The sequence below is a fragment of the Trachypithecus francoisi genome, unplaced genomic scaffold, assembly GCF_009764315.1.
Source record: "Trachypithecus francoisi isolate TF-2019V2 unplaced genomic scaffold, Tfra_2.0 Lachesis_group5, whole genome shotgun sequence".
Taxonomy (NCBI): domain Eukaryota; kingdom Metazoa; phylum Chordata; class Mammalia; order Primates; family Cercopithecidae; genus Trachypithecus; species Trachypithecus francoisi.
The window spans coordinates 97,756,071-97,782,983 of NW_022681470.1; the positions used below are offsets into that span (position 1 = coordinate 97,756,071).

At 45.0% G+C, this 26,913-nt stretch overlaps 1 protein-coding gene across 10 annotated transcripts in view; it reads right to left on the reverse strand.

The window, feature by feature from the left end:
- GABPB2 (GA binding protein transcription factor subunit beta 2) overlaps positions 1-26,913 on the reverse strand; it is a 76,603-nt gene that overhangs the window by 17,885 nt on the left and 31,805 nt on the right. For 8 of the 10 annotated variants that reach the window (XM_033195209.1, XM_033195203.1, XM_033195211.1 and 5 more), the window contains 2 exons: positions 25,698-25,848; positions 8,222-8,407 (listed from right to left, as the gene is read on the reverse strand). In XM_033195209.1, coding sequence (XP_033051100.1) covers positions 8,222-8,407; positions 25,698-25,848 — 337 coding nt within the window. Of the gene's footprint in view, positions 1-8,221; positions 8,408-12,594; positions 12,709-25,697; positions 25,849-26,913 lie in introns of all 10 variants that reach the window. The other 2 variants (XM_033195212.1, XM_033195210.1) reach the window with 2 other exon arrangements.

Below are 26,913 nucleotides of genomic sequence, written 5' to 3' on the forward strand. Positions count from 1 at the left end.
CCCAAAGTGCTGGGATTACAGGCTTGAGCCACCGCGCCCGGCCTCTTTTTTTCTTGAGATGCAGTCTGGCTCCACCCAGGCTGGATTGGTGTGCAGTGGCATGATGTCAGCTCACTGCAACCTCCACCTCCCAGGTTCAAGCCATTCTCCTACCTCAGCCTCCCGAGTAGCTGGGATTACAGGTGCCTGCCACTACACCTAATTTTTGTATTTTTAGTAGAGATGGGGTTTTGTCATGTTGGGCAGGCTGGTCTCAAACCCCTGACTTCAAGTGATTCACCCACCTTTGCCTCCCAAAGTGCTGGGATTATAGGCTTGAGCCACCATGCCTGGCCCATTTCCCATTTCTTTTTTCTTTTTTTTTTTTTTTTGAGACAGAGTCTCGCTGTGTCTCCAGGCTGGAGTGCAGTGGCACGATCTTGGCTCACTGCAACCTCCGCCTCCCGGGTTCAAGAGATTCTCCTCAGCCTCCCAAGTAGCTGGGACTATAGGCACATGCCACCACGTCCAGCTAATTTTTGTGTTTTTAGTAGAGATGTGGTTTCACCATATTGGCCAGGATGGTCTCGATCTCTTGACCTTGTGATCCGCCCACCTTGGACCTCCCAAAGTGCTGGGATTACAGGTGTGAGCCACTGAGCCTGACCCTATTTCCCATTTCTTATCTCCCATAAGAACCTGTAAATAATTATGGTGTTCATAATGCTTTATTTATTTATTTATTTATTTATTTATTTATTTATTTATTTATTTATTTATTTAATGAGACAGAGTCTTACTCTGTTTCCCAGGTTGGTGTGCAGTGCACAATTATGTTTCACAGCAGCCTCAACCTCCTGGCCTCCAGTGACCCTTCAAAGTAGTTGGGACCACAGGCACACACCAGCATGCCTGGCTAATTTTTTTTTTTTGTATTTTTTTTTTAAAGATGGGTTTTGTCGTGTTGTCCAGGCTGATTTCAAACTCCTGGGCTTAAGCTATCTGCTGGCATAGGCCTCCCAAAGTGCTGGGATTATAGGCGTGAGCCACCGTGCCCAGCCAGTTTTATTTTTAGATAGCTGATAGTGGAAGCAACTTAAATGTCCTTCATTGGGGAAATGGTTAAACAAACTGTGGTAAATCCATATCATAGAATAATACTCAGCAATAAGAAGGAATGAACTACTGATTCAAACAACTTGGATGGGTATCCAGGGAATTACACTGAGAGGAAAAAAGCCAGTCTCAAAATCATATATACTGTATGATTCCACTTATATAACATTCTTGAAATGACAAAGTAGAGGATGGGTGCAGTGGCTCATGCCTGTAATCCCAGCACTTTGGGAGGCCAAAGTGGGCGGGCAGATCACCTACGGTCAGTTGAGAACAGCTTGGCCAACATGGCAAAACCCCATCTCTACTAAAAATGCAAAAAATTAGGTGGGCATGGTGGCATGTGCCTGTAATCCCAGAAATAGGGGATTTCTCTGTATTATTTCTTAGAACTGTACTGAATCTTTAATGATCTAAAAATAAAAAGTTAAAAATTATATTTAGGTTTTAGGATATATTACGATTATTTTAAAACAGAAGATTTGGCCAGACACGGTGGCTCATGCCTGTAATCACAGCATTTTGGGAGGCCAAAGTGGGAGGATCGCTTGAGTCTAGGAGTCTGAGACCAGCCTGGGAAGCTTAGCAAGACCTCATTTCTATTAAAAATAATTCAGGGGCTGGGCACAGTGACTCATGCCTGTAATTCCAACACTTTGGCAGGCTGAGGTGGGCGGATCACGAGGTCAAGAGATCAAGACCATCTTGGCCAACATGGTGAAACCCTGTCTCTACTAAAATACAAAAAAATTTTTTTTTAAATTAGCCGGGTGTGGTGGTGCACACCTGTGGTCCCAGCTACTCAGGAGGCTGAGGCAGAGGAATTGCTTGAACCTGGGAGGCAGAGATTGCAGTGAGCTGAGACCACGCCACTGCACTCTAGCCTGGTGACAGAGAGAGACTCTGTCTCAAAGAAAAAAAAAACAAAAAAAATTCGGGAACTCCTTCCTTTTACCTCATTGTACTCTTAAGAGCAAGATGGGTTACCAGCAGCTCTACTGGAGCCACCCACAAAAATTCAGCCAGGGTTCTTGCTCTTGTCATATCTGCTCAAACCAGCATAGTCGGCTGGGCGCGGTGGCTCACACCAGTAATCTCCGCACTTTGGGAGGCCGAGGTGGGCAGATCACAAGGTCAGGAGTTCGAGACCAGCCTGACCAACATGGTGAAACCCCATCTCTACTAAAAATACAAAAAATTAGCTGGTCGTGCTAGGGAACACCTGTAATCCTAGCTACTTGGGAGGCTGAGGCAGGAGAATTGCTTGACCCGGGAGGCAGAGGTTGCAGTGAGCTGAGACCACACCATTGCACTCCAGCCTGGGTGACAGAGTGAGACTCCATCTCAAACAACAACAACAACAACAAAAAACCAGCACAGTCTGATCTGGAAATATGGCCTCAATATATACCACCAGCCTTTCCAGCAGTACACGAAGGATATATGTTTCATTAAACTGGACTAAGTGATCGCTTTTGAATGGATTATCCAAGGCATGCACCCAGTTAAAAACCATGTTAGCTCTTCATATATGAAAATTAAAAGCCGGGCACGGTTGCTCATGCCTGTAATCCCAGCACTTTGGGAGGCCGAGGTGGGCGGATCACACGATCAGGAGATCGAGACCACGGTGAAACCCCGTCTCTACTAAAAATACAAAAAAGAATTAGCTGGGCATGGTGGCAGACGCCTGTAGTCCCAGCTACTTGGGAGGCTGAGGCAGGAGAATGGCATGAACCCAGGAGGCAGAGCTTGCACTGAGCCAAGATCACGCCACTGCACTCCAGCCTGGGTGACAGAGGGAGACTCCATCTCAAAAAACAAACAAACAAACAAACAAACAAAATTAGCCGGGGTGGTGGCGGGAGCCTGTAATCCCAGCTACTCAGGAGGCTGAGGCAGGATAATTGCTTGAACCCATGAGGTGGAGGTTGCAGTGAGCTGACATTGCACCACTGTACTCTAGCCCGGGTGACAGAGCAAGACTCCGTCTCAAAAAAAAAAAGAAAAGAAAAAATTTGGGGAGCTGTAGCAGGAGGATCACTTGAGCCCTGAATGTCAAGGCTGCAGTGAGTTATGATCATGCCACTGCACTCCAGTCTGGGACCTCCACATCCGGCTAATATTTGTATTTTTTTAGTAGACCCGGGGTTTCACCATGTTGGCAAGCTGGTCTTGAAATCCCGACCTCAAGCGCTCCTCCCACCTCGGTCTCCCAAAGTGTTGGGATTACAGGCATGAGCTACCGTGTCCGGACAAAAATTTAAAAACAAAAACAAAAAACAAGATTTACCTAATCATTTGGTTTGGCAGATTTAAAAATAGGTTTGTATTTCTTTCTTTCTTTTTTTTTGAGACGGAGTCTCACTCTGTCGCCCAGGCTGGAGTGCAGTGACCAGATCTCAGTTCACTGCAAGCTCCGCCTCCCGGGTTTATGCCATTCTCCTGCCTCAGCCTCCCGAGTAGCTGGGACTACAGGCGCCTGCCACCTCGCCCAGCTAGTTTTTTGTATTTTTTAGTAGAGACGGGGTTTCACCGTGTAGGCCAGGATGGTCTCGATCTCCTGACCTCGTGATCCGCCCGTCTCGGCCTCCCAAAGTGCTGGGATTACAGGCTTGAGCCACCGTGCCCGGCCTGTATTTCTTTATAAACTCATCAACTGATGGCAGTGGAAAGCAGCTTAGATATATGTTGAGTAGAAATGGAAGTTTAGTCTGGGATTTAAATTTTTCTGCAGATAACTCACAAAATCTGTTTTCCTTCTTTGGGCCTTAAGCATATTTGTAAAAAGTAGTGTAGGCTAAGCACAGTAGCTCACACCTGTAATCCTAGAACTTTAGGAAGCCAAGGTAGGAGGATTGCTTGAGCCCAGGAGTTTGAGGCCAGGCTGGGTTTCATAGGAAGACCTTGTCTCTATGAAAAAGTAAAAAATTAGCTGGCTGTGGTGGTTTGCACCTGTGGTCCTAGCTACTTGGGATGATGAGATGGGAGGACTGCTTGAGCCTAGGAGGTTGAGGCTGCAGGGAGCTGAGATTGCACCTCTAAATAAATAAATAAATAAATAAATTTAAAAAATAAAAATAAAAAAGTAGTATAGTTTATTTATGTAAAACCTCAATTCTCTTCTTTTTCTCCAAAATAACTCAGTTTTCATTTATTTAGTTCCATTATAAGCAGAGTCTCTCACCTACCCAATGAGCCCTAAAAACTTAAAATGATAACTATGTTCACAAAAATATCAGCAATGCATAAATTAGAATTTATGATACCAAAGTTTGGATTATAATAAGTTTAATTCTTTTTTTTTTTTTTTTTTTTTGAGGCGGAGTCTCGCTCTGTCGCCCAGGCTGGAGTGCAGTGGCCAGATCTCAGCTCACTGTAAGCTCCGCCTCCCAGGTTTACGCCATTCTCCTGCCTCAGCCTCCCGAGTAGCTGGGACTACAGGCGCCCGCCACGTCGCCCGGCTAGTTTTTGTATTTTTAGTAGAGACGGGGTTTCACCGTGTTAGCCAGGATGGTCTTGATCTCCTGACCTCGTGATCCGCCCGTCTCGGCCTCCCAAAGTGTTGGTATTACAGGCTTGAGCCACCGCGCCCGGCCTATAATAAGTTTAATTCTTATCTTCCCATACTTACTGATCCATCAGTTCAAATAATTAAAAAATTATAAATCCTAGCATGGGCAACATAGTAAGATCCAGTCTGTACAAAAAATAAAAAAAGGCCAGGCATGGTGGCTCACACCTGTAATCCTAGCACTTTGGGAGGCCAAGGCAGGCAGATCACTTGAGTTCAGGAATTCGTGACCAGCCTGGCCAACATGGAGAAACTCTGTCTCTACAAAAAAAAAAAAAAAAAAAAACCCCCCAAAAATTAGCCGGGCATGGTGGCACATGACTATAATCCCAGCTACTCTGGTGGCTGAGGCAGTAGAATCGCTTGAACCTGGAAGGCGGAGATTGCAGTGAGCTGAGATCACACCACTGCACTCCAGCCTGGGTGACAGACTGAGTCCCTGTCTAAAAATAAAAATAAAAAATAATTAGCCAGGCGTGGTGGTGCATGCCTGTAGTCCCAGCTACTTGGGAGGCTGAGGTGAAAGGGTTGCTTGGGAAGTCGAGGCTGCAGTGAGCCATAACCATGCCACTGCACTCTAGCCTGGGCAACAAAGGGAGATCCTATCTAAAAACAAACAAACAAGCAAAAACTATAGGCCGGGCTTGGTGGCTTACGCTTGTAATTCCAGCAGTTTGGGAGGCCGAGGCGGGTGGATCACGAGGTCAGGAGTTCAATAACAGGCTGACCAACATGGTGAAACCTGTCTCTGCTAAAAATACAAAAAAATTAGCTGGGCATAGTGGCACATGCATGTAATCCCAGCTACTCAGAAGGATGAGGCAGGAGAATCGCTTGAACCCAGCAGGTGGAGGTTGCAGTGAGCCGAGATTGCCGAGATTGTGCCACTGCACTCCAGCCTGGGTGACAGAGTGAGATTCTGTCTCAAAAAAAAAAAAAAAAATTACAAATCCCCACAATCATTTAAGCCAAGTCAAAATTTTAGCGACATTAAGAAAGGAAATTGCCGGGCACGGTGGCTCAAGCCTGTAATCCCAGCACTTTGGGAGGCTGAGACGGGCGGATCACGAGGTCAGGAGATCGAGACCATCCTGGCTAACACGGTGAAACCCCGTCTCTACTAAAAAAATGCAAAAAACATTAGCCGGGCATGGTGTTGGGTGCCTGTAGTCCCAGCTGCTCGGGAGGCTGAGGCAGTAGAATGGCGTGAACCTGGGAGGTGGAGCTTGCAGTGAGCCGAGATCCAGCCACTGCACTCCAGCCTGGGCGACAGAGCAAGACTCCATCTCAAAAAAAAAAAAAAAAAAAGAAAGGAAATTATACCAGTACCCTTCTTTTCAACCTCCAATATACATTTTTATTTTTTAGAGACAATGTTTTGCTCTGTTGCTCAGGCTAGAGTGCAGTTGCATGATTATGCCCAGGCTGGAGTGCAGTGGCATGATCATGGTAGCATACTGCAACCTTGAGCTCCTGGGCTCAAGTGATCCTCCTGCCAAAACCTCCTGAGTAGTTGGGACTATAAGGACGTGCTATCAACCAGGCTATTTTTTTTTTTAATTGTGTAGAGATGGGGGGACTTGCTATGTTGCCCCAGCTGATCTGGAACTCTTGGCCTCAAGCAATCCTCTTGCCTTAGTCTCCCAAAGTGCTAGGATTACAGGATTACATATATGAGCCATTGTGCCTGGCCAATCTCCAGTATTTTTAAGGTATGGAGTTGTAACGATGGGCTTCCTCTTTTCAAAAAATTTTAATTATGTCTTTTTTGAATAACTGATACATTAAATGATTAAAAACATCAAGGCTATAAAAGCATATACACTGAAAAGCCTCCCACTCATCCTTAGTACCCAGTTGCCCTCCCTGAAAGCAACTAATGTTATGCCTCAGTATACTAATGTATAGCCTCAGTCTGAATATAGCTGGGCATGGTGGTGTGGAACTGTAGCCCCAGTTACTCAGGAGGCTGAGGCAGGAGGATAGCTTGAGCCCAGGAGGTTGAGGCTGCAGTGACCCATGATTGCACCACTGCACACAAGCCTGGGTGACAGAACAAGACCCAGTTACACACACACAAAAGAAAAAAGAACTGTTTAACCAAAAGGTACATCTTGACTGGGTGTGATGGCTCATGTCTATAATCCTAGCACTTTGGGAGGCTGAGGTGGAAGGATCACTTGAGGTCTGGAGTTCAAGACCAGCCTGGCTAACATGGTGAAACCCTGTCTCTACTAAAAATACACAAAAAGTAACTGGATGTGGTGGTGTGCGTCTATAGTCCCAGCTACTCAGGAGGCTGAGGCACAAGAATTGCTTGAACCAGGGAGGTGGAGGTTGCAGTGAGCCAAGATCCTGCCACTGCACTCCAGTCTGTGCAACAGAGAGGGACTCCATCTCAAACAAACAAGCAAACAAAAAACCCAAAGGTACATCTTTACGTACATCTTTAGTATCTACAGATACTACCCATATCCTTTTTAGAGGATCCATTAATTTGCACTCTCACAAGTGATTTATAAGAGTGCTTGTTTCCCTACGCCTTTAACAACATAGTGTTATAATGGTATCTCAGTACAGTATTTATTTGCACTTCTCTTGTTATGAATGAAGTAGGTTGAATATATTTTCTCTTTCTTTCTTTCTTTTTTTTTTTTTTTTAAGACGGAGACTCACTCTGTTATCCAGGCTGGTATGCAGTGGCACAATCACGGCTCTCTACAGCCTCAACCTCCTGGGCTCAAGTGATCCTCCCACTTCAGCCTCCTGAGTAGCTGGAACTACAGGTGTGTGCCACCATGCTCGGCTAATTTTTGTATTTTTAGTAGGGATGGAGTTTTGCTATTTTGGCCAGGCTGGTCTTGAACTCCTGATCTCAAGTGATCCTCTTGCCTCAGCCTCCCAAAGTGCTGGGATTACATACAGCCGTGATCCGCCTCACCCGGCTATTTTCATATTTTTAAGAGCCATCAGTACATTTTTTTCTGTGAACTACTGGTTCATATTATTATTATTATTATTATTATTATTATTATTTTTTGAGACGGAGTCTTGCTCTGTCACCCAGGCTGGAGTGCAGTGGCGCGATCTCAGCTCACTGCAAGCTCTGCCTCCTGGGTTCACGCCATTCTCCCACCTCAGGCTCTCCAGTAGCTGGGACTACAGGCGTCCGCCGTCACACATGGCTAATTTTTTTTTTTTTGTATTTTTTAGTAGAGACAGGGTTTCACCATATTAGCCAGGATGGTCTTGATCTCCTGACCTCACGATCCACCTGCCTCGGCCTCCCAAAGTGCTGGGATTATAGGCGTGAGCCACCACGCCCGGTCTACTTGTTATATTTTCCACCAGATCAACTGTTTTTTACTACAGAGTTTATACATATTAGGCAATTAGCTTTTGCCAGTCTGGTTCTGTTTCTTTTTCTTTTTCAGAGCTTCTTTGCCCCAACTTGCATCTGGCAGTCTATTTGTTTTAATGCCTCATGTTTAGGTGAGTATGGAGTATCTAAAATATCTTTTAATAAACAATTGTCTACAAGAAATAACTCACCTTGCTGTCCATCTTGCATAGTTACAATAAATGGCTGGCCAATGCCTCCAGTAGGGATTGAAGTTTGGATATTACCCAGAGGGACTCCATCAGTTACTATGGTGATGACCCTCTGGCCTCCACTCCCCATTACTTGCTGGATTGATGAGTCAACGGAATTTCCCTCTATAATTTCCTCTGAATTGGCTAGAGATGACAAAAGCAAATTTAAAATTTCAGCTTTTTAAAAAAATAGGCGTATAGCAATTTCAACCTCCTTGAACCTGACAACATTCAGGGAGAGGAAAATTTCAAAAAAAAAAAAAAAAAAGTGAGATTCAACAGTTCGCAAAAGGTTTTGTGAACAATGCTAAGTCAGAGGAGAAAAGAAAATAGAGAATGCATTAGAACAGTATTTTATAAAATGTGTTCATTGTATTAGTAACTTTCACTAAAGATGGGTTCTATGTATAAATATGTTTTCAAAATTCTGGTTTAAATATGCTTAAACTTTTTGTTTTGTAGGAGTATCAGAGACTTCAGTAGGCTAATAAACATTGTGATTCTCCAGCAGGGTGTGATTCTCCAACAGGGTATAAGATACTCTGTTTCGGCTGGGCATGGTGGCTCATGCCTATAATCCCAGCACTTTGGGAGGCCAAGATGGGCGAATCACTTGAGGCCAGGAGTTAGAGACCAGCCTGGCCAACATGGCAAAACCCTGTCTCTACTAAAAGTACAAAAATTAGTCAGGTATGGTGGCATGCGCCTGTAGTCCCAGCTACTTTGGAGGCTGAGGCACGAGAATCTCTTGAGCCTGGGAGGCGGAGGATGTAGTGAGCCGAGATGGAGCCACTGCACTCCAGCCTGGGCAACAGAGCGAGACTCTGTCTCAAAAAACAAACAAAAAAACCAGATATGCTGTTTCCCCAACATATTTGATGTTGGAACCCTTTTTTTTCTTCAGGAAGTATCTTGAAAGTCTAAAATGGCTGGGCATGGTGGCTCACGCCTGTAATCCCAGCACTTTGGGAAGCCGAGGTAGGCAGATCACCTGAGGTCAGGGGTTCGAGACCAGCCTGGCCAACATGGTGAAACCCTATCTCTACTAAAAATACAAAAATTAGCTGGGCATGGTGGTAGGCACCTGTAATCCCAGTTACTTGGGAGGCTGAGGCAGGAGAATTGCTTGAACCCGGGAGGTGGAGGTTGCAGTGAGCCAAGATACTGAGATAGTGCCATTGCACTCCAGCCTGGGTGACAAGAGCGAGATTCCGTCTCAAAAAAAAAAAAGTCTAAAATAACCATAAATCAGAGTAAATGGGAATATTTAATAGTGAATTAACGGCTGGGCGCAGTGGCTCAAGCCTGTAATCCCAGCACTTTGGGAGGCCGAGACGGGCGGATCACAAGGTCAGGAGATCGAGACCATCCTGGCTAACACGGTGAAACCCCGTCTCTACTAAAAAGTACAAAAAACTAGCTGGGCGAGGTGGCGGGCGCCTGTAGTCCCAGCTACTCGGGAGGCTGAGGCAGGAGAATGGTGTGAACCCGGGAGGCGGAGCTTTCAGTGAGCTGAGATCCGGCCACTGCACTCCAGCTTGGGCGACAGAGCGAGACTCTGTCTCAAAAAAAAAAAAAAAAAAAAAAAAAGTGAATTAACAGAATAATACGTGAAGTAGTCAAAATATTGAAGTCTGATAGACAAAAATGTTAGGTGGCTTTTCTCATCTGATATCAAGAATAATAGCTGGCTGGGTATGGTGGCTCATGCTCATAATCCCAGCACTTTGGGAGGCCAAGGCAGGAGGATTGCTTGAGGCTGTGAGTTGAAGACTAGCCTGAGCAGTGAAACCACCTCCCACCAAATTTGAAAAATTAACTGAGCGTGGTGGCATGCACCTTTAGTCCTTGCTATTCAGGAGGCTGACGTGGGAGGATCACTTGAACCTAGAAGTTCAAGCTGCAGTGAACTCTGATTGTGCCACTGCACTCTAGCCTGGGTGACAGAATAACAGAATAAGATCCTGTCTCTATCAAAAGAAACCCCAAACATATATATAAAATAGCCAACACTTATGTGCCAGGCATTCTATGAGTGTTACGTGTATTATGCTGAATCGAGATTTTCAGTTTGATTAGTCAATATCCCAATAAACTAAGCACTATTAGAGGAAACAGTTCCTACCACTATGGAATTTCTCTATGTAAAGTGTCACAGAGCCAGGGGTGGTGGCTCACACTTGTAATCCCAGCACTTTCGGAGGCCGAGGTGGGCAGATCACCAAGGTCAGTAGTTTGAGACCAGCCTGGCCAACATGGCAAAACCCCGTCTCTACAAAAAATACACAAATTAGCTGAGCGTGGTCCTGGGCACCTGTAATCCCAGCTACTTGGGAGGCTGAGGCAGGAGAATTGCTTGAACCCCGGAGGCAGAGATTGCAGTAAGCCAAGATCATGCCACTGCACCCCAGCCTGGGTGACAGAATGAGACTCTGTGAAAGAAAGAAAGAGAGAAAGAAAGAGAGAGAGAGAGAAAGAGAGAGAGAGAAAGAAAGAAAGAAAGAAAGAAAGAAAGAAAGAAGAAAGAAAGAAAGAAAAAGAAAAGAAAGAAAAGAAAGAAAGAAAGAGGTGGCTCCGCCTGTAATCCCAGCACTTTGGGAGGCCGAGGCGGGCAGATCACGAGGTCAGGAGATCGAGACCATCCTGGCTAATACGCTGAAACCCCGTCTCTACTAAAAATAGGAAAAAATAGCCGGGTGAGGTGGCAGGCACCTGTAGTCCCAGCTACTCGGGAGGCTGAGGCAGAAGAATGGTGGGAACCCGGGAGACGGAGCTTGCAGTGAGCAGAGATCGCGCCACTGCACTCCAGCCTGGGTGACAGAGCGAGACTCCGTCTCAAAAAAGAAAAAAGAAAGAAAGGAAGGAAGGAAGAAAGAAAGAAAAAAAAGGAAGGAAGGAAGGAAGAAAGGAAGGAAGGAAAAGAAAAGAAAGAGTGAGTCACAGATAGAACTTTGCAGTAATAAGTGGGGTATCAACCATCCACATGAAACACATCTAGGTAGTTCAATGGAAACAAAGGATTCCCACCTCTTAGAAACAAAGAACAATGGCCGGGTGCGGTGGCTCAAGCCTGTAATCCCAGCACTTTGGGAGGCCGAGACGGGCGGATCACGAGGTCAGGAGATCGAGACCATCCTGGCTAACACGGTGAAACCCCGTCTCTACTAAAAATACAAAAAACTAGCCGGCCGAGGTGGCGGGCGCCTGTAGTCCCAGCTACTCGGGAGGCTGAGGCAGGAGAATGGCATGAACCCAGGAGGCGGAGCTTGCAGTGAGCTGAGATCCCGCCACTGCACTCCAGCCCGGGCGACAGAGCAAGACTCTGTCTCAAAAAAAAAAAAAAAGAAACAAAGAACAGTTAAATATTAAAGTTGAAAGGTCCTGGATAGATAACCTAATCCAAGTACCATGCCAAAGATGAGGAAACTAGAACCTGGAGAAGCGATTTATCCAAGATCAAAGAGCAAACCAAAAGAATAGCAAGGACAAGTTTAATACACTGCTTTTCCCTTTGCTATGTTGTTCCCTCATATAAATCTGAGTAGAGATCTTTATGATTATACCCATTCAGAAAAATAGGATTGGAATTGGAAGAATGTTCTTACCACCCAAATGTCATGGCAGAAAGAAATCAGAACATTCTGCTTTCATATATGATGGAGCAGATGGCCAGAGGGTTCTAGAAAGATTTCTAAATGTCTACTGAGCCCTACCTGTGACTATATGCCCCTACCTATATGAAGCCTTAAGTCTTTCCCTGACAGACCACTAGCTCTGGCTAAATGACTTGAAAACTATTTTGTTTTAAATATCAGAAAGGCAATACATACCCTATATTTGCCCAACTCCTTTGGAAATGCCAAAATAACATCTCCAATGAAAATAAAAGCAAGCCATGAAGTACAAAGGATATGACAATGAAAAAGGTACCAGTCTCATGTATTTTGATACTTTAATATAAGATATCTGGGCTGCTATTTTGAATCATTCTATGATAGCATCAGTCAAAACATAACATAGAGTATCTCCAAAAAAATCTGCTAATATGAGAATAGACATTTCAATGTGAAGTAACTAGAGTCAGGGAAAACAAACTTCAAACTGTAAAAACACAAAGGAGTAATTTAGTCATTCTCTCATATTATTCAGCTGTCTGATTATATCACCTGGCAATTTTTCTTTCTGATGTTCAATGATGCTACATCCCTTTTCCTTAGCTGCCTCTAATTAAATGCAATTCTTTAATAATATTTCATGCAAATTAAATCTGCTGGAGACTTAAAAACAAAAGAAAAAGTGGTGATTCACCCAGCAGCCTATCCCTTACCTACCTGTGGCTCTGTGTGAGTTGGAGAGGGGGACAGATGCCTCAGCAAGAGCTGCAAGGGTAGCCAGCACTGAGGTGGTAGAATTTGGAAACTGTACTATTGAGGTATGGGGGTCACCTATTTCAGTAAGAAAGACAAATGAAGTCCAATGTATAGGAAAACTTGAGGCAAATTAAAAACAGCTTATTAAATCAAAACCTCAGCTCTTCACTCTAACGTCCTCAATCTTGTTCTCTAACTCAAACTGATATAAGCCAATTATATCAGTGTTAAAATTCTTTTAAGGTTTAAAAAGTTTTTCCTTTAAAGTGGATTAAATTAGTATACTTGGAGGGCCGGGCATGCTTCACGCCTATAATCCTAGCACTCTGGGAGGCCAAGGCAGGTGGATCACGAGGTCAGGAGATCGAGACCATCCTGGCTAACACGGTGAAACTCCATCTCTACTAAAAATACAAAAAATTAGCTGGGCGTGGTGGTGGGCACCTGCAGTCCCAGCCACTTGGGAGGCTGAGGCAGGAGAATGGCATGAACCTGGGAGGCGGAGCTTGCAGTGAGCCGAGATCGCACCACTGCACTTCAGCTTGGGCGACACAGCAAGAGTCCATCTCAATAAATAAATAAATAGGCCGGGCGCGGTGGCTCAAGCCTGTAATCCCAGCACTTTGGGAGGCCGAGACGGGTGGATCGCGAGGTCAGGAGATCGAGACCATCCTGGCTAACACGGCGAAACCCCGTCTCTACTAAAAAATAGAAAAAAAACTAGCCGGGCGAGTTGGCGGGCGCCTGTAGTCCCAGCTACTCGGGAGGCTGAGGCAGGAGAATGGCGTAAACCCGGGAGGCGGAGCTTGCAGTGAGCTGAGATCCGGCCACTGCACTCCAGCCTGGGCGACTGCGAGACTCCGTCTCAAAAAAAAAAAATAAATAAATAAATAAATAAATAAAGTTTCATATATTGAATGTCAAAGGGTAGTACAATAGATTAATGCTAAAAACACTACATGCTAAAAATACTTTAGTTATGTCAAGATATACTTTTATTTTTTATTTATTTTTTGAGATGGAGTCTTGCTCTGTGTCCCAGGCTAGAGTGCAGTGGCACGGTCTCTGCTCATTGCAACCTCCAACTCCCAGATTCAAGCGCTTCTCCTATCTCAGCCTCCTGAGTAGCTGGGATTACAGGCGTGCACCACCACGCCCAGCTAAATTTTTGTACTTTTAGTAGAGACAGGATCTCACCATGTTGCTAGTCTTGAACTCCTGATTTCAGGTGATCTGCCTGCCTCAGCCTCCCAAAGTGCTGGGATTACAGGTATGAGCCACTGTGTCCGGCCAAGATGTACTTTTAGAAAGACTTTGTTCATAACCTTCTCTTACATCTATGTGCTATTCTCATAGCTAAGTTGTAAGAGGGAAGCGCACTAGATCTGGCAACAGACATGCCTAACTTTATGAACCAAAAGTATTACTCTAACTGTAGATATTTCCTTGTTGGGGAAAAAAAGTATTACTTGGCTGGGCGCGATGGCTCAAGCCTGTAATCCCAGCACTTTGGGAGGCCGAGACGGGCGGATCACAAGGTCAGGAGATCGAGACCATCCTGGCTAACACGGTGAAACCCCGTCTCTACTAAAAAATACAAAAAAACTAGCCGGGCGAGGTGGCGGGCGCCTGTAGTCCCAGCTACTCAGGAGGCTGAGGCAGGAGAATGGCGTAAACCCGGGAGGCGGAGCTTGCAGTGAGCTGAGATCCGGCCACTGCACTCCAGCCTGGGCGACAGAGCGAGACTCCGTCTCAAAAAAAAAAAAAAAAAAAGTATTACTTAACAGTATTATAAAATGAATTATATTTCCCTATTTCTTTCCCTATAATTTCAGAGATACCTATTATGCCAGTTACAAATGTATTGCCTCTCAGTTCCAAATCTACCCTTCTTTGTCCTGCCTGGTGATGCTGGGGCTGGACCCTATAAACATTTCTTGTCAGCTGACATGACATTAAGCTTTGTTAGTATAGAAGAAGTGGCTGCACCCACTATTGGCTATTCCTGTATTCTTTTTTTTTTTTTTTTTTTTGAGACAGAGTTTTGTTCTTGTTGCCCAGACTGGAGTGCAATGGCACGATCTCAGCTCACTGCAACTTCTGCCTCCCGGGTTCAAGCCATTCTCCTGCCTCAGCCTCCCAAGTAGCTGGGACCACAGATGCGTGCCACCATGCCCAGCTAATTTTTGTATTTTTAGTAAAATGGGGTTTCACCATGTTAGCCAGGCTGGTCTGGAACTCCTGACCTCAAGTGATCTGCCCGCCTCGGCCTCCCAAAGTGCTGGGATTACAGGCGTGAGCCAGCACACCAAGCAATATATTTTCTTTTTAAATGTACTCTTAATTTTTTTTTTTTTTTCAAGACAAAGTCTGGCATTATTGCCCAGGCTGGAGTGCAGTGATACAATCTTGGCTCACTGCAACCTCTGCCTCCCAGGCCCAAGCTGTCCTCCCACCTCAGCCTTCCAAGTAGCTGGGACTACAGTCGTGCATCACCATGCCTGGCTAATTTTTTTTTTTTTTTTTGTATTTTTTGTACAGACCAGCTTTCACCATGCTGCCCAGGCTGCTCTCGAACTCGTGAGTTCAAGCTATCTGCCTGCCTCAGTCTCCCAAAGTGCTGGGATTATAGGCATGAGTCACCGTGCCCAGCCTACTCTTAATTTTTGTTTTCCCATTACCTATGCTTAAATATTATTTCCAGTTTTTCTTCTTTCAAGAAGTCAGGGCCAGCTGCAGTGGCTCATGCCTGTAATCCCAGCACTTTGGGAGGCCAAGGCGGGCAGATCACCTGAGGTCAGGAGTTTGAGACCAGCCTGGTCAACATGGTTAAACCCTGTCTCTACTACAAAATGCAAAAAAAAAATAGCTGGGTGTGGTGGCGCACACCTGTAGTCCCAGCTACTCAGGAGGCTGAGGCGGAGAAGCGCTTGAACCCAGGAGGCAGAGGTTGCAGTGAGCTGAGATTGTGCTACTGCACTCTAGCCTGGGTGACAGAGTGAGACTCTGTCTTAAAAAAAAAAAAAAAAAAAAAAAGTCAGTTATCAGACCAGGCAGGGTGGCTCACAACTGTAGTCCCTGCACTTTGGGAGACCGAGGTAGGAGAATTGCTTGAGCCCAGTACTTTGAGACCAGCCTGGGCAACACAGCAAGACCTCATCTCTATTATTGTCATTTTTTTAATTAAAAGAAAAAAAGAAATTAGTTATCTGCAAAATACTTAAGGAAACTCCTATTTAACATTCTTGTTTTTTTTTCTTTTTCTTTTTCTTTTTATTATACTTTAAGTTCTAGGGTACATGTGCACAATGTGCAGGTTTGTTACATAGATATACATGTGCCATGGTGGTGTGCTGCACCCATTAACTTGTCATTTACAATAGGTATTTCTCTTAATGCCATCCCTCCTCCCTCCCCCAAACCCACGACAGGCCCTAGTGTGTGATGTTCCCTGCCCTGTGGCCAAGTGTTCTTATTTAATATTCTTTAAAGAAAATCCTTCTACAGAGCAGAGGATCCTTTCTGATGTGATTTGGTAATCTAACTAGTTTATGCATTTAAACTTCAGCAGATTTTCCTTAAAAAGATAAATTACTTGCATAGTAAGTAATTCATCTTCAAGCTGCAAACCATTTTTTTTTTCAAGACAGTCTCATTCTGTTGCCCAGGCTGGAGTGCAGTAGCGCGATCTCAGCTCACTGCAACTTCCGCCTCTCAGATTCAAGCGATTCTCCTGCCTCAACCTCCTGAGTAACTGGGATTACAGGCTTCTGCCACCACGCTTGGCTAATTTTTTTTATATTTTCAGTAGAGACAGGGTTGTGTCACACTGGCCAGGCTGGTCTCGAACTCCTGACCTTTTTTTTTTTTTTTTTTTTTTTTTGAGGCGGAGTCTCGCTCTGTCGCCCGGGCTGGAGTGCAGTGGCCGGATCTCAGCTCACTGCAAGCTCCGCCTTCTGGGTTTACGCCATTCTCCTGCCTCAGCCTCCCGAGTAGCTGGGACTATAGGCGCCCGCCACGTCGCCCGGCTAGTTTTTTGTATTTTTTTTTAGTAGAGACGGGGTTTCACAGTGTTAGCCAGGATGGTCTCGATCTGCTGACCTCGTGATCCGCCCGTCTCGGCCTCCCAAAGTGCTGGGATTACAGGCTTGAGCCACCGCGCCCGGCCTGAACTCCTGACCTTAAGTGATCCACTTGCCTCAGCCTCCCAAAGTGTTGGGATTACAGGAGTGAGTCACCGTGCCGGCCTTAGAAACCATTTTCTTTTGTTATTTTAAGATTTTGTTTTATTTTGTTTTGTTATTTTCTTTCGTTATTTTTATTATTTAAGTCTCGCTCTATCATCCAGGCTGAAGTGCAATGGCGTGATCTTGGCTTACTGCAAACTTCGCCTCCCGGGTTCAAGCAGTTCACTGCCTCAGCCTCCCCAGTAGCTGGGGACTACAAGTGTGTGCCACCACGCCTGGTTAATTTTTGTATTTTTAGTAGAGACTGAGTTTCACCATCTTGGCCAGGCTGGTCTTGAACTCCTGACCTCATGATCCGCCCGCCTCAGCTTCCCAAAGTGCTGGGATGACAGATGTGAGCCACCACGCCCGGCCCAGAAACCATTTTAATTAAAGCTTTAGGATGATTACTATGGGAGTGGGGATGGGGATGGAGTTAGTGAGGATATCCCAATGTTATTCTTTTTTCTTTCCCTCTACACATACTCAGTGGAACAATTTTATCCTAATGCTCTCATAAAATACCCAGGGAACCAAATGGTCTAAGTAGTATACCATGCTTGACCTCCAGAAGTACCCTATGTGTATCAAATTACTCTATACTACAGCCTATTCTCAAATTTTCCTTCTTGGCCGGGTGCGGTGGCTCAAGCCTGTAATCCCAGCACTTTGGGAGGCCGAGACGGGAGGATCACGAGGTCAGGAGATCAAGACCATCCTGGCTAACCCAGTGAAACCCCGTCTCTACTAAAAAATACAAAAAAATAGCCAGGCGAGGTGGCGAGCGCCTGTAGTCCCGCTACTCGGGAGGCTGTGGCAGGAGAATGGCATAAACCCAGGAGGCGGAGCTTGCAGTGAGCTGAGATCCGGCCACTGCACTCCAGGCTGGGCCACAGAGCGAGACTCCGTCTCAAAAAAAAAAAAAAAAAAGGCCGGGCGCGGTGGCTCAAGCCTGTAATCCCAGCACTTTGGGAGGCCGAGACGGGCGGATCACGAGGTCAGGAGTTTGAGACCATCCTGGCTAACACGGTGAAACCCCGTCTCTACTAAAAAAATACAAAAAGCTAGCCAGGCGAGGTGGCTGGCGCCTGTAGTCCCAGCTACTCGGGAGGCTGAGGCAGGAGAATGGCGTAAACCCGGGAGGCGGAGCTTGCAGTGAGCTGAGATCCGGCCACTGCACTCCAGCCCGGGCGACAGAGCAAGACTCCGTGTCAAAAAAAAAAAAAAAAAAAAAAAATGTTCCTTCTTAGCCTATTCCCAAATTTTCCTTCGTAGTTCATGCTTTTCTCATCACTCAACATTTCATACCAAATACTGATATAAGAACTCACAGGCCAGGCGCAGTGGCTCACGCCTGTAATCCCAGCACTTTGGGAGGCCAAGGCAGGCGGATCACGAGGTCAGGAGTTCCAGACCAGCCTGGCTAACATGGTGAAACCCCGTCTCTACTAAAAATACAAAAAATGAGCTGGGCGTGGTTGGTGGGTGCCTGTAGTCGCAGCTACTCTGGAGGCTGAGACAGGAGAATGGTGTGAACCCGGGAGCAGGAGCTTACAGTGAGCCAAGATGCAGCCACTGCACTCCAGCCTGGGCAACAGAGCAAGACTCCATCTCAACAACAACAACAACAAAAAAACAAAACCTCACAAATCCTCCTCTAAAATGAAACACAGGACAAGCAATTTTTTTTTTTGGGATGGAGTTTCACTCTTCTTACCCAGGCTGGAGTGCAATGATGCAATCTCAGCTCACCACAACCTCCACCTCCCAGGTTCAAACAATTCTCCTGCCTCAGCCTCCCTTAGTAGGTGGGATTACAGGCATGAGCCACCATACCTGGGTAATTTTGTATTTTTAGTAGAGACAGGGTTTCTCCACATTGGTCAGGCTGGTCTTGAACTTCTGACCTCAGGTGATCCACCGCGTGAGCCATCACACCCGCCACAATTTAAAAAAAATTTTTTTTTTTTTTTTAGAAAAGGCTGCTTTTATTTTATCACAGAAAAAAAAAATTACAAAGCTCCTATAATTAAAAGTTCAAGTAGGCCAAGCATCAGATAGGCCACCCAGCTAATGGTAAATTGGTAAATACCTAGGTAGAACTGCTTCATGAGAAAAGCATTTTATCCTTTTTTTTTTGAGACAGAGTCTTGCTCTGTCACCTAGGCTGCAGTGCAGTGGCTCAATCTTGGCTTACTGCAATCTCTGCCTCCAGGGATCAAGCGATTCTCCTGCCTCAGCCTCCCGAGTAGTGGGGATTACAGGTGCCCGCCAGCACGCCCGGCTAATTTTTGTATTTTTAGTAGAGATGGGGTTTCTCCATGTTAGCCAGGCTGCTCTTGAACTTCTGACCTCAGGTGATCCACCCGCCTCAGCCACCCAAAGTACTGGGATTGCAGGTGTGAGTCACCAGACCCAGCCGCATTATAAGCACATGATGATTCCAATCTGAGGGTGCTCTTCCTTTTACTCAAACAGAACAACTCAACCAATTACACCTCAATAGCAAAATTAAGAAAGAACACTTATGAAAAATCAGGTTTAGGGCTGGGCGCAGTGGCTCATGCCTGTAATCCCAGCACTTTGGGAGGCCAAGGTTGGTGGATCACCTGAGGTTAGGGGTTTGAGACAGGCCTGGGCAACATGGTGAAACTCCGTCTCTACTAAAAATTCAAAAATATTACCCAGGCATGGTGGCACGTGCCTGTAGTCCCAGGTACTCGGGAGGCTAACGCACAATAATTGTTTGAACCTGGGCAGCCGAAGTTGCAGTGAGCTGAGATCACACCACTGCACTCCATCCTGAATGACACAGCAAAACTCCGTCTCAATTGAAAAAAAAAAAAAATCAGGTAGAGTATTCTGACATATACAGTTGAAACTGAAAACCAATAGTGCAAATTGTTTCCTTAGACTTATTCTAGTGAATCATAGGAAAATAGAGTACTTCATTATTCAAAAATCTTTATTTTTCTTTCTTTCTTTTTTTTTTTTTTTTGAGGCAGAGTCTCGCTCTGTCATCAGGCTGGAGCACAGTGGCGTATCTCAGCTCACTGCAACCTCCGCCTCCTGGTTCAAGCAATTCTCCTGCCTCAGTAGTCCCAAATAGCTGGGTGTACAGGCGCATGCCACCACACCCACCTAATTTTTGTATTGAGGCAGGGTTTCACCATGTTGGCCAGGATGGTCTCGATTTCTTGACCTTGCGATCTGCCTGCCTCAGCCTCCCAAAGTGCTGGGATTACAGGCGTGAGCCAGTGTGCCTGGACTTTTTTTTTTTTTTTTTTGAGATGGAGTTTTGCTCTTGTTGCCCAGGCTGGAGTGCGATGGCATGATCTCAGCTCACTGCAACCCCCGTCTCCTGGGTTCAAGCGATTCTCCTGCCTCAGCCTCCCGAGTAGCTGGGATTATAGGCATGTGCCACCACACCCTGCTAATTCTGTATTTTTTAGTGGAGATGGGGTTTCTCCATGTTAGTAGGCTGGTCTTGAACTCCTGACTTCAGGTGATCCCAACTTCAGCTGATTTTTTTTTTTTTTTGAGACGGAGTCTGGCTCTGTCGCCCAGGCTGGAGTGTGGTGGCCGGATCTCAGCTCACTGCAAGCTCCGCCTCCCAGGTTCACGCCATTCTCCTGCCTCCGCCTCCCAAGTAGCTGGGACTACAGGCGCCCGCCTCGTCGCCCGGCTAGTTTTTTGTATTCTTTAGTAGAGACGGGGTTTCACTGGGTTAGCCAGGATGGTCTCGATCTCCTGACCTTGTGATCCGCCTGTCTCGGCCTCCCAAAGTGCTGGGATTACAGGCTTGAGCCACCGCGCCCGGCCCAGCTGATTTTTTTAAAGGATTTTTAAAAAAAGATTTATATGAGATATACATATGTATTACATATTTATGTATTTTATATATTTATATAAAGAATTAACTGAAAGTATCATAGGATTATCATTTTAGTAGGTATTTAGTAGGTGGCATGCCCCATCATGCCCGGCTAATTTTTGTATTCTTAGTAAAGATAGGGTTTCACCATGTTGCCCAGGCTAGTCTCGAACTCCTGAGCTCAGGCAATCTGCCCACCTAGGCCTCCTAGAGTGCTAGGATTATAGCCGTGAGCCACCGCGCCCGGCCTTTAGTAGGTATTTTTGATACCAAAATCTGGATTGCAGTTTGTTTTCAAATTTTCCATTCATGGCCAGGCATGGTGGGTCATGCCTGTGATCCTAGCACTTTGGGAAGCCAAGGCAGAACAATTGCTTGAGTCCAGGAATTCAAGACAAACCTGCACAACATGACGAAACCGTCTCTTAGCGAGGCATGGTGGTACAAGCCTATAGTCCCAGCTACTTGGGAGGCTGAGGCAGGAGGATCACTTGAGTCTGGGAGGTAGAGGTTACAGTGAGCCAAGATCATGCCAGTGCGCTGCAGCCTGGGGGACAGAGTGAGACCCTGTCTCAAAAAAAACAAAAATTTCTACTTATTACTAAGGATATCAGTCATCATCAGTGCCACCATCAAACTGCAGGGATTTGGGAAGGCAGAGTAATTTAAACATTAATCAGGATAAAGTTATAAAGATGAATTTCCTGTTTCTGCACAATCATGAGATGCATTCCAAATTAAATATAAATAGGTCGGGTGTGGTGGCTCATGCTTGTAATCCCAGCACTTTGGGAGGCCAAGGTGGGGTGGATCGCTTGACATCAGGAGTTCAAGACCAGCCTGGCCAGCACAACCCTCCTAAATCCTGATCTAAAGAGTTTACTTGGGGGGAGGAGGGAGGGATTGCATTGGGGAGTTATACATGCTATAAATGATGAATTGATGGGTGCTGACGAGTTGATGGGTGCAGCACACCAACATGGCATAAGTATACATATGTAACAAACCTGCACGTTATGCACATGTACCCTAGAACTTAAAGTATAATAAAAAAATAAAATAAAATAAAATAAAATAAATAAATAGTTTACTTATATAAACTTCTGAATAAGTAACAAGCGTTTCACTGATATGCCTTTTTCTTTCCAAAATCTACAGCATCCATGCACATTTTACTTCATTTAATATTGGGTTTTATGTTGAGGAGAAGGAAGCAATTAAGATTTTTTAACGCCAGGCGTGGTGGCTCACACCTGCAATCCCAGCACTTTGGGAGGTGGAGGCAGGCGAATCGCTTGAACTCGGGAGGCGGAGGTTGCAGTGAGCCAAGATCAGGCCATTGCACTCCATTGCACAATGGCGCAATCTTGGCTCACTGCAACCTCCACCTCCCGGGTTCAAGCAATTCGCCTGCCTCAGCTTCCCGAGTAGCTGGGAGCAACAGCAAGACTCCATCTTAGAAAAAAAGAAAAAAAAAAAAAAAGCTGGACATGGGCCTGTAATCCCAGCTACTCAGGAGGCTGAGGCATGAGAATCACTTGAACCCTGCAAGTGGAGGTTGGAGGTTGCAGTGAGCCGAGACTGAGCCACTGCACTCCAGTCTGGGTGACAGAGTGAGACTCTGTCTCAAACAAAAACAAAAAAATCTTTTTAAAAATCTAAATCTAAAAAACAAAATCTTAAAAAAAGTCTAAGGCTTTAAAATTTATTTTTAATTGGGGCAGCCTGCATTCTATACACTAGAATGAAAGCTCCTTCAGTTATTAAAAGTATTATTGGATGATGGGAAACAAGAAGCCCACTCACCACTTCAGAAAAGAATATCCTTTAAAGCAGTTGACTAATACTTATAAGACCTGAATTTGTCTTATAAATGTTCTCCTTTCCTTTATCTGCACCAATTAAGCACTGGGTAGACTAATCAGCTAAAGAGGGATAGCTAGGTAGAACTGCTTTATAAGATGATATTGGGGCAGTCAGCTCTATTATATGATAGTTTAGGAATTTCAATTTGCAGTTATCCACATAAAGAGGAAAGAAAGTCGAGTAGGTCTGCCAAAAGCTACATGACAAACATGATATTGGCACATGGGAATCAAAGCAAAGAATCTCTATCCAAAATATGCTTTGCTTATCATTCCAGATCTGTGTCCGGAGAATTTCATTAGTTAGACTAAAGACCAACTCAACTGGGCGCAGTAGTTCACGCCTGTAATCCCAGCACTTTGGGTGGTCGAGGTGGGTGGTTCACAAGGTCAGGAGTTTGAGACCAGCCTGGCCAACATGGTGAAACCTCATCTCTACTAAAAATACAAAAATTCACCAGGTGTGGTGGTGGGCACCTGTCGTCCTAGCTACTCGGGAGGCTAAGGCAGGAGAATCATTTTAATCTGGGAGGTGGAGGTTGCAGTGAGTCAAGATCGCACCACTGCACTACAGCCTGGGCGACAGAGCGAGACTCCGTCTCAAAAAAAAAAAAAAAAAAGACCAACTCTAGCTCTTTTCACATGTTCGTGAGCATATAACTTTATTGGCTACAAAATAATTTTGGACTGTAAACTAGTTGTTTTGGCCAGGCACGGTGGCTCACGCCTGTAATCCTAGCACTTTGTGAGGCTGAGAGAGGTGGATCACAAGGTCAGGAGTTCGAGACCAGCCTGGCCAATATGGTGAAACCCCGTCTCTACTACAAATACAAAAATTAGCTGGGTATGGTGGTAGGCGCCTGTAGTCCCAGTTACTCAGGAGGCTGAGGCAGAAGAATTGCTTGAACCCAGGAGGTGGAGGTTGTAGTGAGCCGAGATTGGGCTACTGCACTCCAGCCTGGGCGACAGAGTGAGACTCTGTCTCCAAAAAAAAGTTGTTTTAATCAGTGTGACTGAACCAATATGAATCCAAAAGATCGTGAATGTTCTGATTACATGTATATATAAATTTAATGTAAAGTTTTTGTATCATCCAGGTGAATGCAAAATTATTTTAAATAACTGTTGATAGGCTATAAAATGAAGATCACTATTGCCCCCTGGTGGGCATGTTGGGGTCAAACTTTGCTAAGAAATTATGTTTTCATTTAATAGCTATTGAAATCCTAGTATCAAATGGACCTTCAAATACAAATTCTCAAACTCTCACAACAACCTCATAAAGTAGATATTATTATATCCCAATGTTACTGATAAGTAAACAAGGCACAGAAAAGTACGAAGTTTTCCTAGGGTCAAGCAGCTAATCAACCAATAATTATTTGAGCACAATTCTGATTCCAAAATTCCACGTATATCACATACGTTGTTTCTTCTCTTTTAACCACACTACCTCTCAATATCAATAGCTTAGTCAAGATCTTTCCTTTGACATTATACAAACTTAACTGAGGATACTGTTATTTCAAATAAAAGAAACAGAAAAAGAAACCAATAGCCAATTGGAAAATGTATTTAAATGAGGACACAAGTTATTTCATTGTAAAACAAATATCTGTAAGAGGAGATGCTGACTGAAAGGCTGGGGGCGGTGGCTCATGCCTGTAATCCCAGCACTTTGGGAGGCTGAGGCGGGTAGATCACGAGGTTAGGAGATCGAGACTATCCTGGCTAACACGGTGAAACCCCGTCTCTAGTAAAAATACAAAAATTAGCCGGGCGTGGTGGCATGCGCCTGTAGGACCAGCTACTCAGGAGGCTGAGGCAGGAGAATCACTTGAACCCGAGAGGCAGAGGTTGAAGTAAGCCAAGATTATGCCACTGCACTCCAGCCTGGGACACAGAGCTAGACTCTGCCTCGGAGGAAAAAAAAAGGAGATGCTGAAAATAAACTCATTCATTCTTATTTAGATAGATGGTTTTGTTGAAAACATACAGGTTTCTTTTTTTGTTTGTTTTTTTGAGATGAAATTTCACTCTTGTTGCCCAGGCTGGAGTGCAATGGCGCGATCTTGGCTCACCACAACCTCCTCCTTCCCAGGTTCAAGCGATTCTCCTGCCTCAGCCTCCCAAGTAGCTGGGATTACAGGCACCCACCACCACATCCGGCTAATTTTTGTATATTTAGTAGAGATGGGCTTCCATCATGTTGACCAGGATGGTCTTAAACTTCTGACCTCAGGTGATCCACCCGCCTTGGCCTCCCAAAGTGCTGGGACTACAGGCAAGAGGCACCATGCCGAGTCAAAAACATACAGGTTTCAAAAGATCAACAACAAGTAGTTTTCTCTGCTATTTTCTTTTTATATATGCACTCAAGAACAAATCCAGACTCTTATACTTTATTCAGATAATCACATTTACCTCTTTTATATCAGTACTCCAAAAGCCACTTATGTTTATTCTGCTTTGTTACTGCTTTAAACTATTAATGTTTATTTCCCTTATCAGTATCATGTCAAGGCACCTTCATATTTTCATTTCTGGTCTAGGCATAACCCTTCAATAGATTAATCTATAGAATATTTTCCTTTATTTTTAGAGACAGGGTCTTGCTGTGTCACCCAGGCCAGAGTGCAGTGGCACAATCATAACTCACAGTAAGTCCAACTCCTGAGCTCACAAGATCCTCCCATGTCAGCCTCCTGAGTAGCTGGGACTACAGGTATGCATCACCATGCCCACCTAATTTATTTTTAGTAGAGGATGGGGTCTCTCTATGTTGCCCAGACCAGAGTGGCCTCAAGCAATCTTCCCACCTTGGCCTCCCAAAGCATTGGGATTACAGATATGAGCCACTGTGCCCAAGCCAGAATATTCTACTTTTAACACAATAAGTATTCCTTTGTAACCCTATGTATGATTTTTCCCTTCCCCAGAAAGAATAAGTACCTTAGCTTTAAAATCTATTACAAATCTTCTGCTTTGGCAATATTTTAATTATAGAGTATTAGAAAGGCTATCCATTCATCTCTTGGAAAACCTAGGGTTTTGTTCATTTTTGAGTCTAAAATAAATTTCATGTTATCAGAACATTACCTGAGGTTGTTTTGGTGTTGGCTGAAGAAACAAGGCTTGCGAGGTTAACAACCTCTCCCGATGTGAAGATGAATGGAGCAGCCATAGTCACAGGGTCAGTCACAGGGTTGGCTCTCTCTGGATTAACATTCACCTGATTCTGCATTGCTTCCTACCAAACAAGGCAGGATATTTCAGTCAGAACACTTATTAGCTTTTCTTTCTTTTTTCTTTCTTTCTTTCTTTCTTTCTTTTTTTTTTTTCCTTTCTTTTCTTCTTTTTTCTTTCTTCTTTCTTCTCTCTCTCTCTCTCTCTCTCTCTCTCTCTCTCTCTCTCTCTCTCTCTCTCTCTCTCTCTCTCTCTCTCTCTCTTCTTTCTTCTTTCTTCTTTCTTTCTTTCCTGTTTTTTTTTTTTTTTTTTGAGACAGCCTCACTCTGTTGACCAGGCTGGAGTGCAGTGGCATGATCTCGGCTCACTGCAACCTCCGCTTCCTGGGTTCAGGCAATTCGAATGCCTCAGCCTCCCAAGCAGCTGGGATTACAGGCACGTGCCACTATGCCCAGCTAATTTTTTGTATTTTTAGTAGATACGGGGTTTTGCCATGTTGCCCAAGTTGGTCCAGGACTCCTGGGCTCAGGCAAATCGCCCGCCTTGGCCTCCTAAAGTGGTAGGATTACAGGCATGAGCCACCATGCCCAGCCCAAGAATACTTATTAGCTTTAGTTACACAGTTACTGAACAGCATATTCCACTCCCACCCTAATGCTCTATCAATCATAACTAGTTCCCATATACAATCTCCCACCGGAGATCAGAGTTCTCATTAAGACTACCTTTTTTTCAGACCAGGCCAACAGAGTTGTTAGGTTGCTTTCTTTTTTTTTTTTTTTTGAGACGGAGTCTTGCTCTGCCGCCCAGGCTGGAGTGCAGTGGCCGGCTCTCAGCTCACTGCAAGCTCCGCCTCCTGGGTTCACGCCATTCTCCTGTCTCAGCCTCCCGAGTAGCTGGGATACAGGCGCCCGCCTCGTCGCCCGGCTAGTTTTTTTTTGTATTTTTAGTAAGATGGGTTTCACCGTATTAGCCAGGATGGTCTCGATCTCCTGACCTCGTGATCCGCCCGTCTCGGCCTCCCAAAGTGCTGGGATTACAGGCTTGAGCCACCGCGCCCGGCCCTAGGTTGCTTTCCAAAGCTTGTTTCTACTTCAGGAAAGCAAAGGTGTATTATTTGCAAAAAATT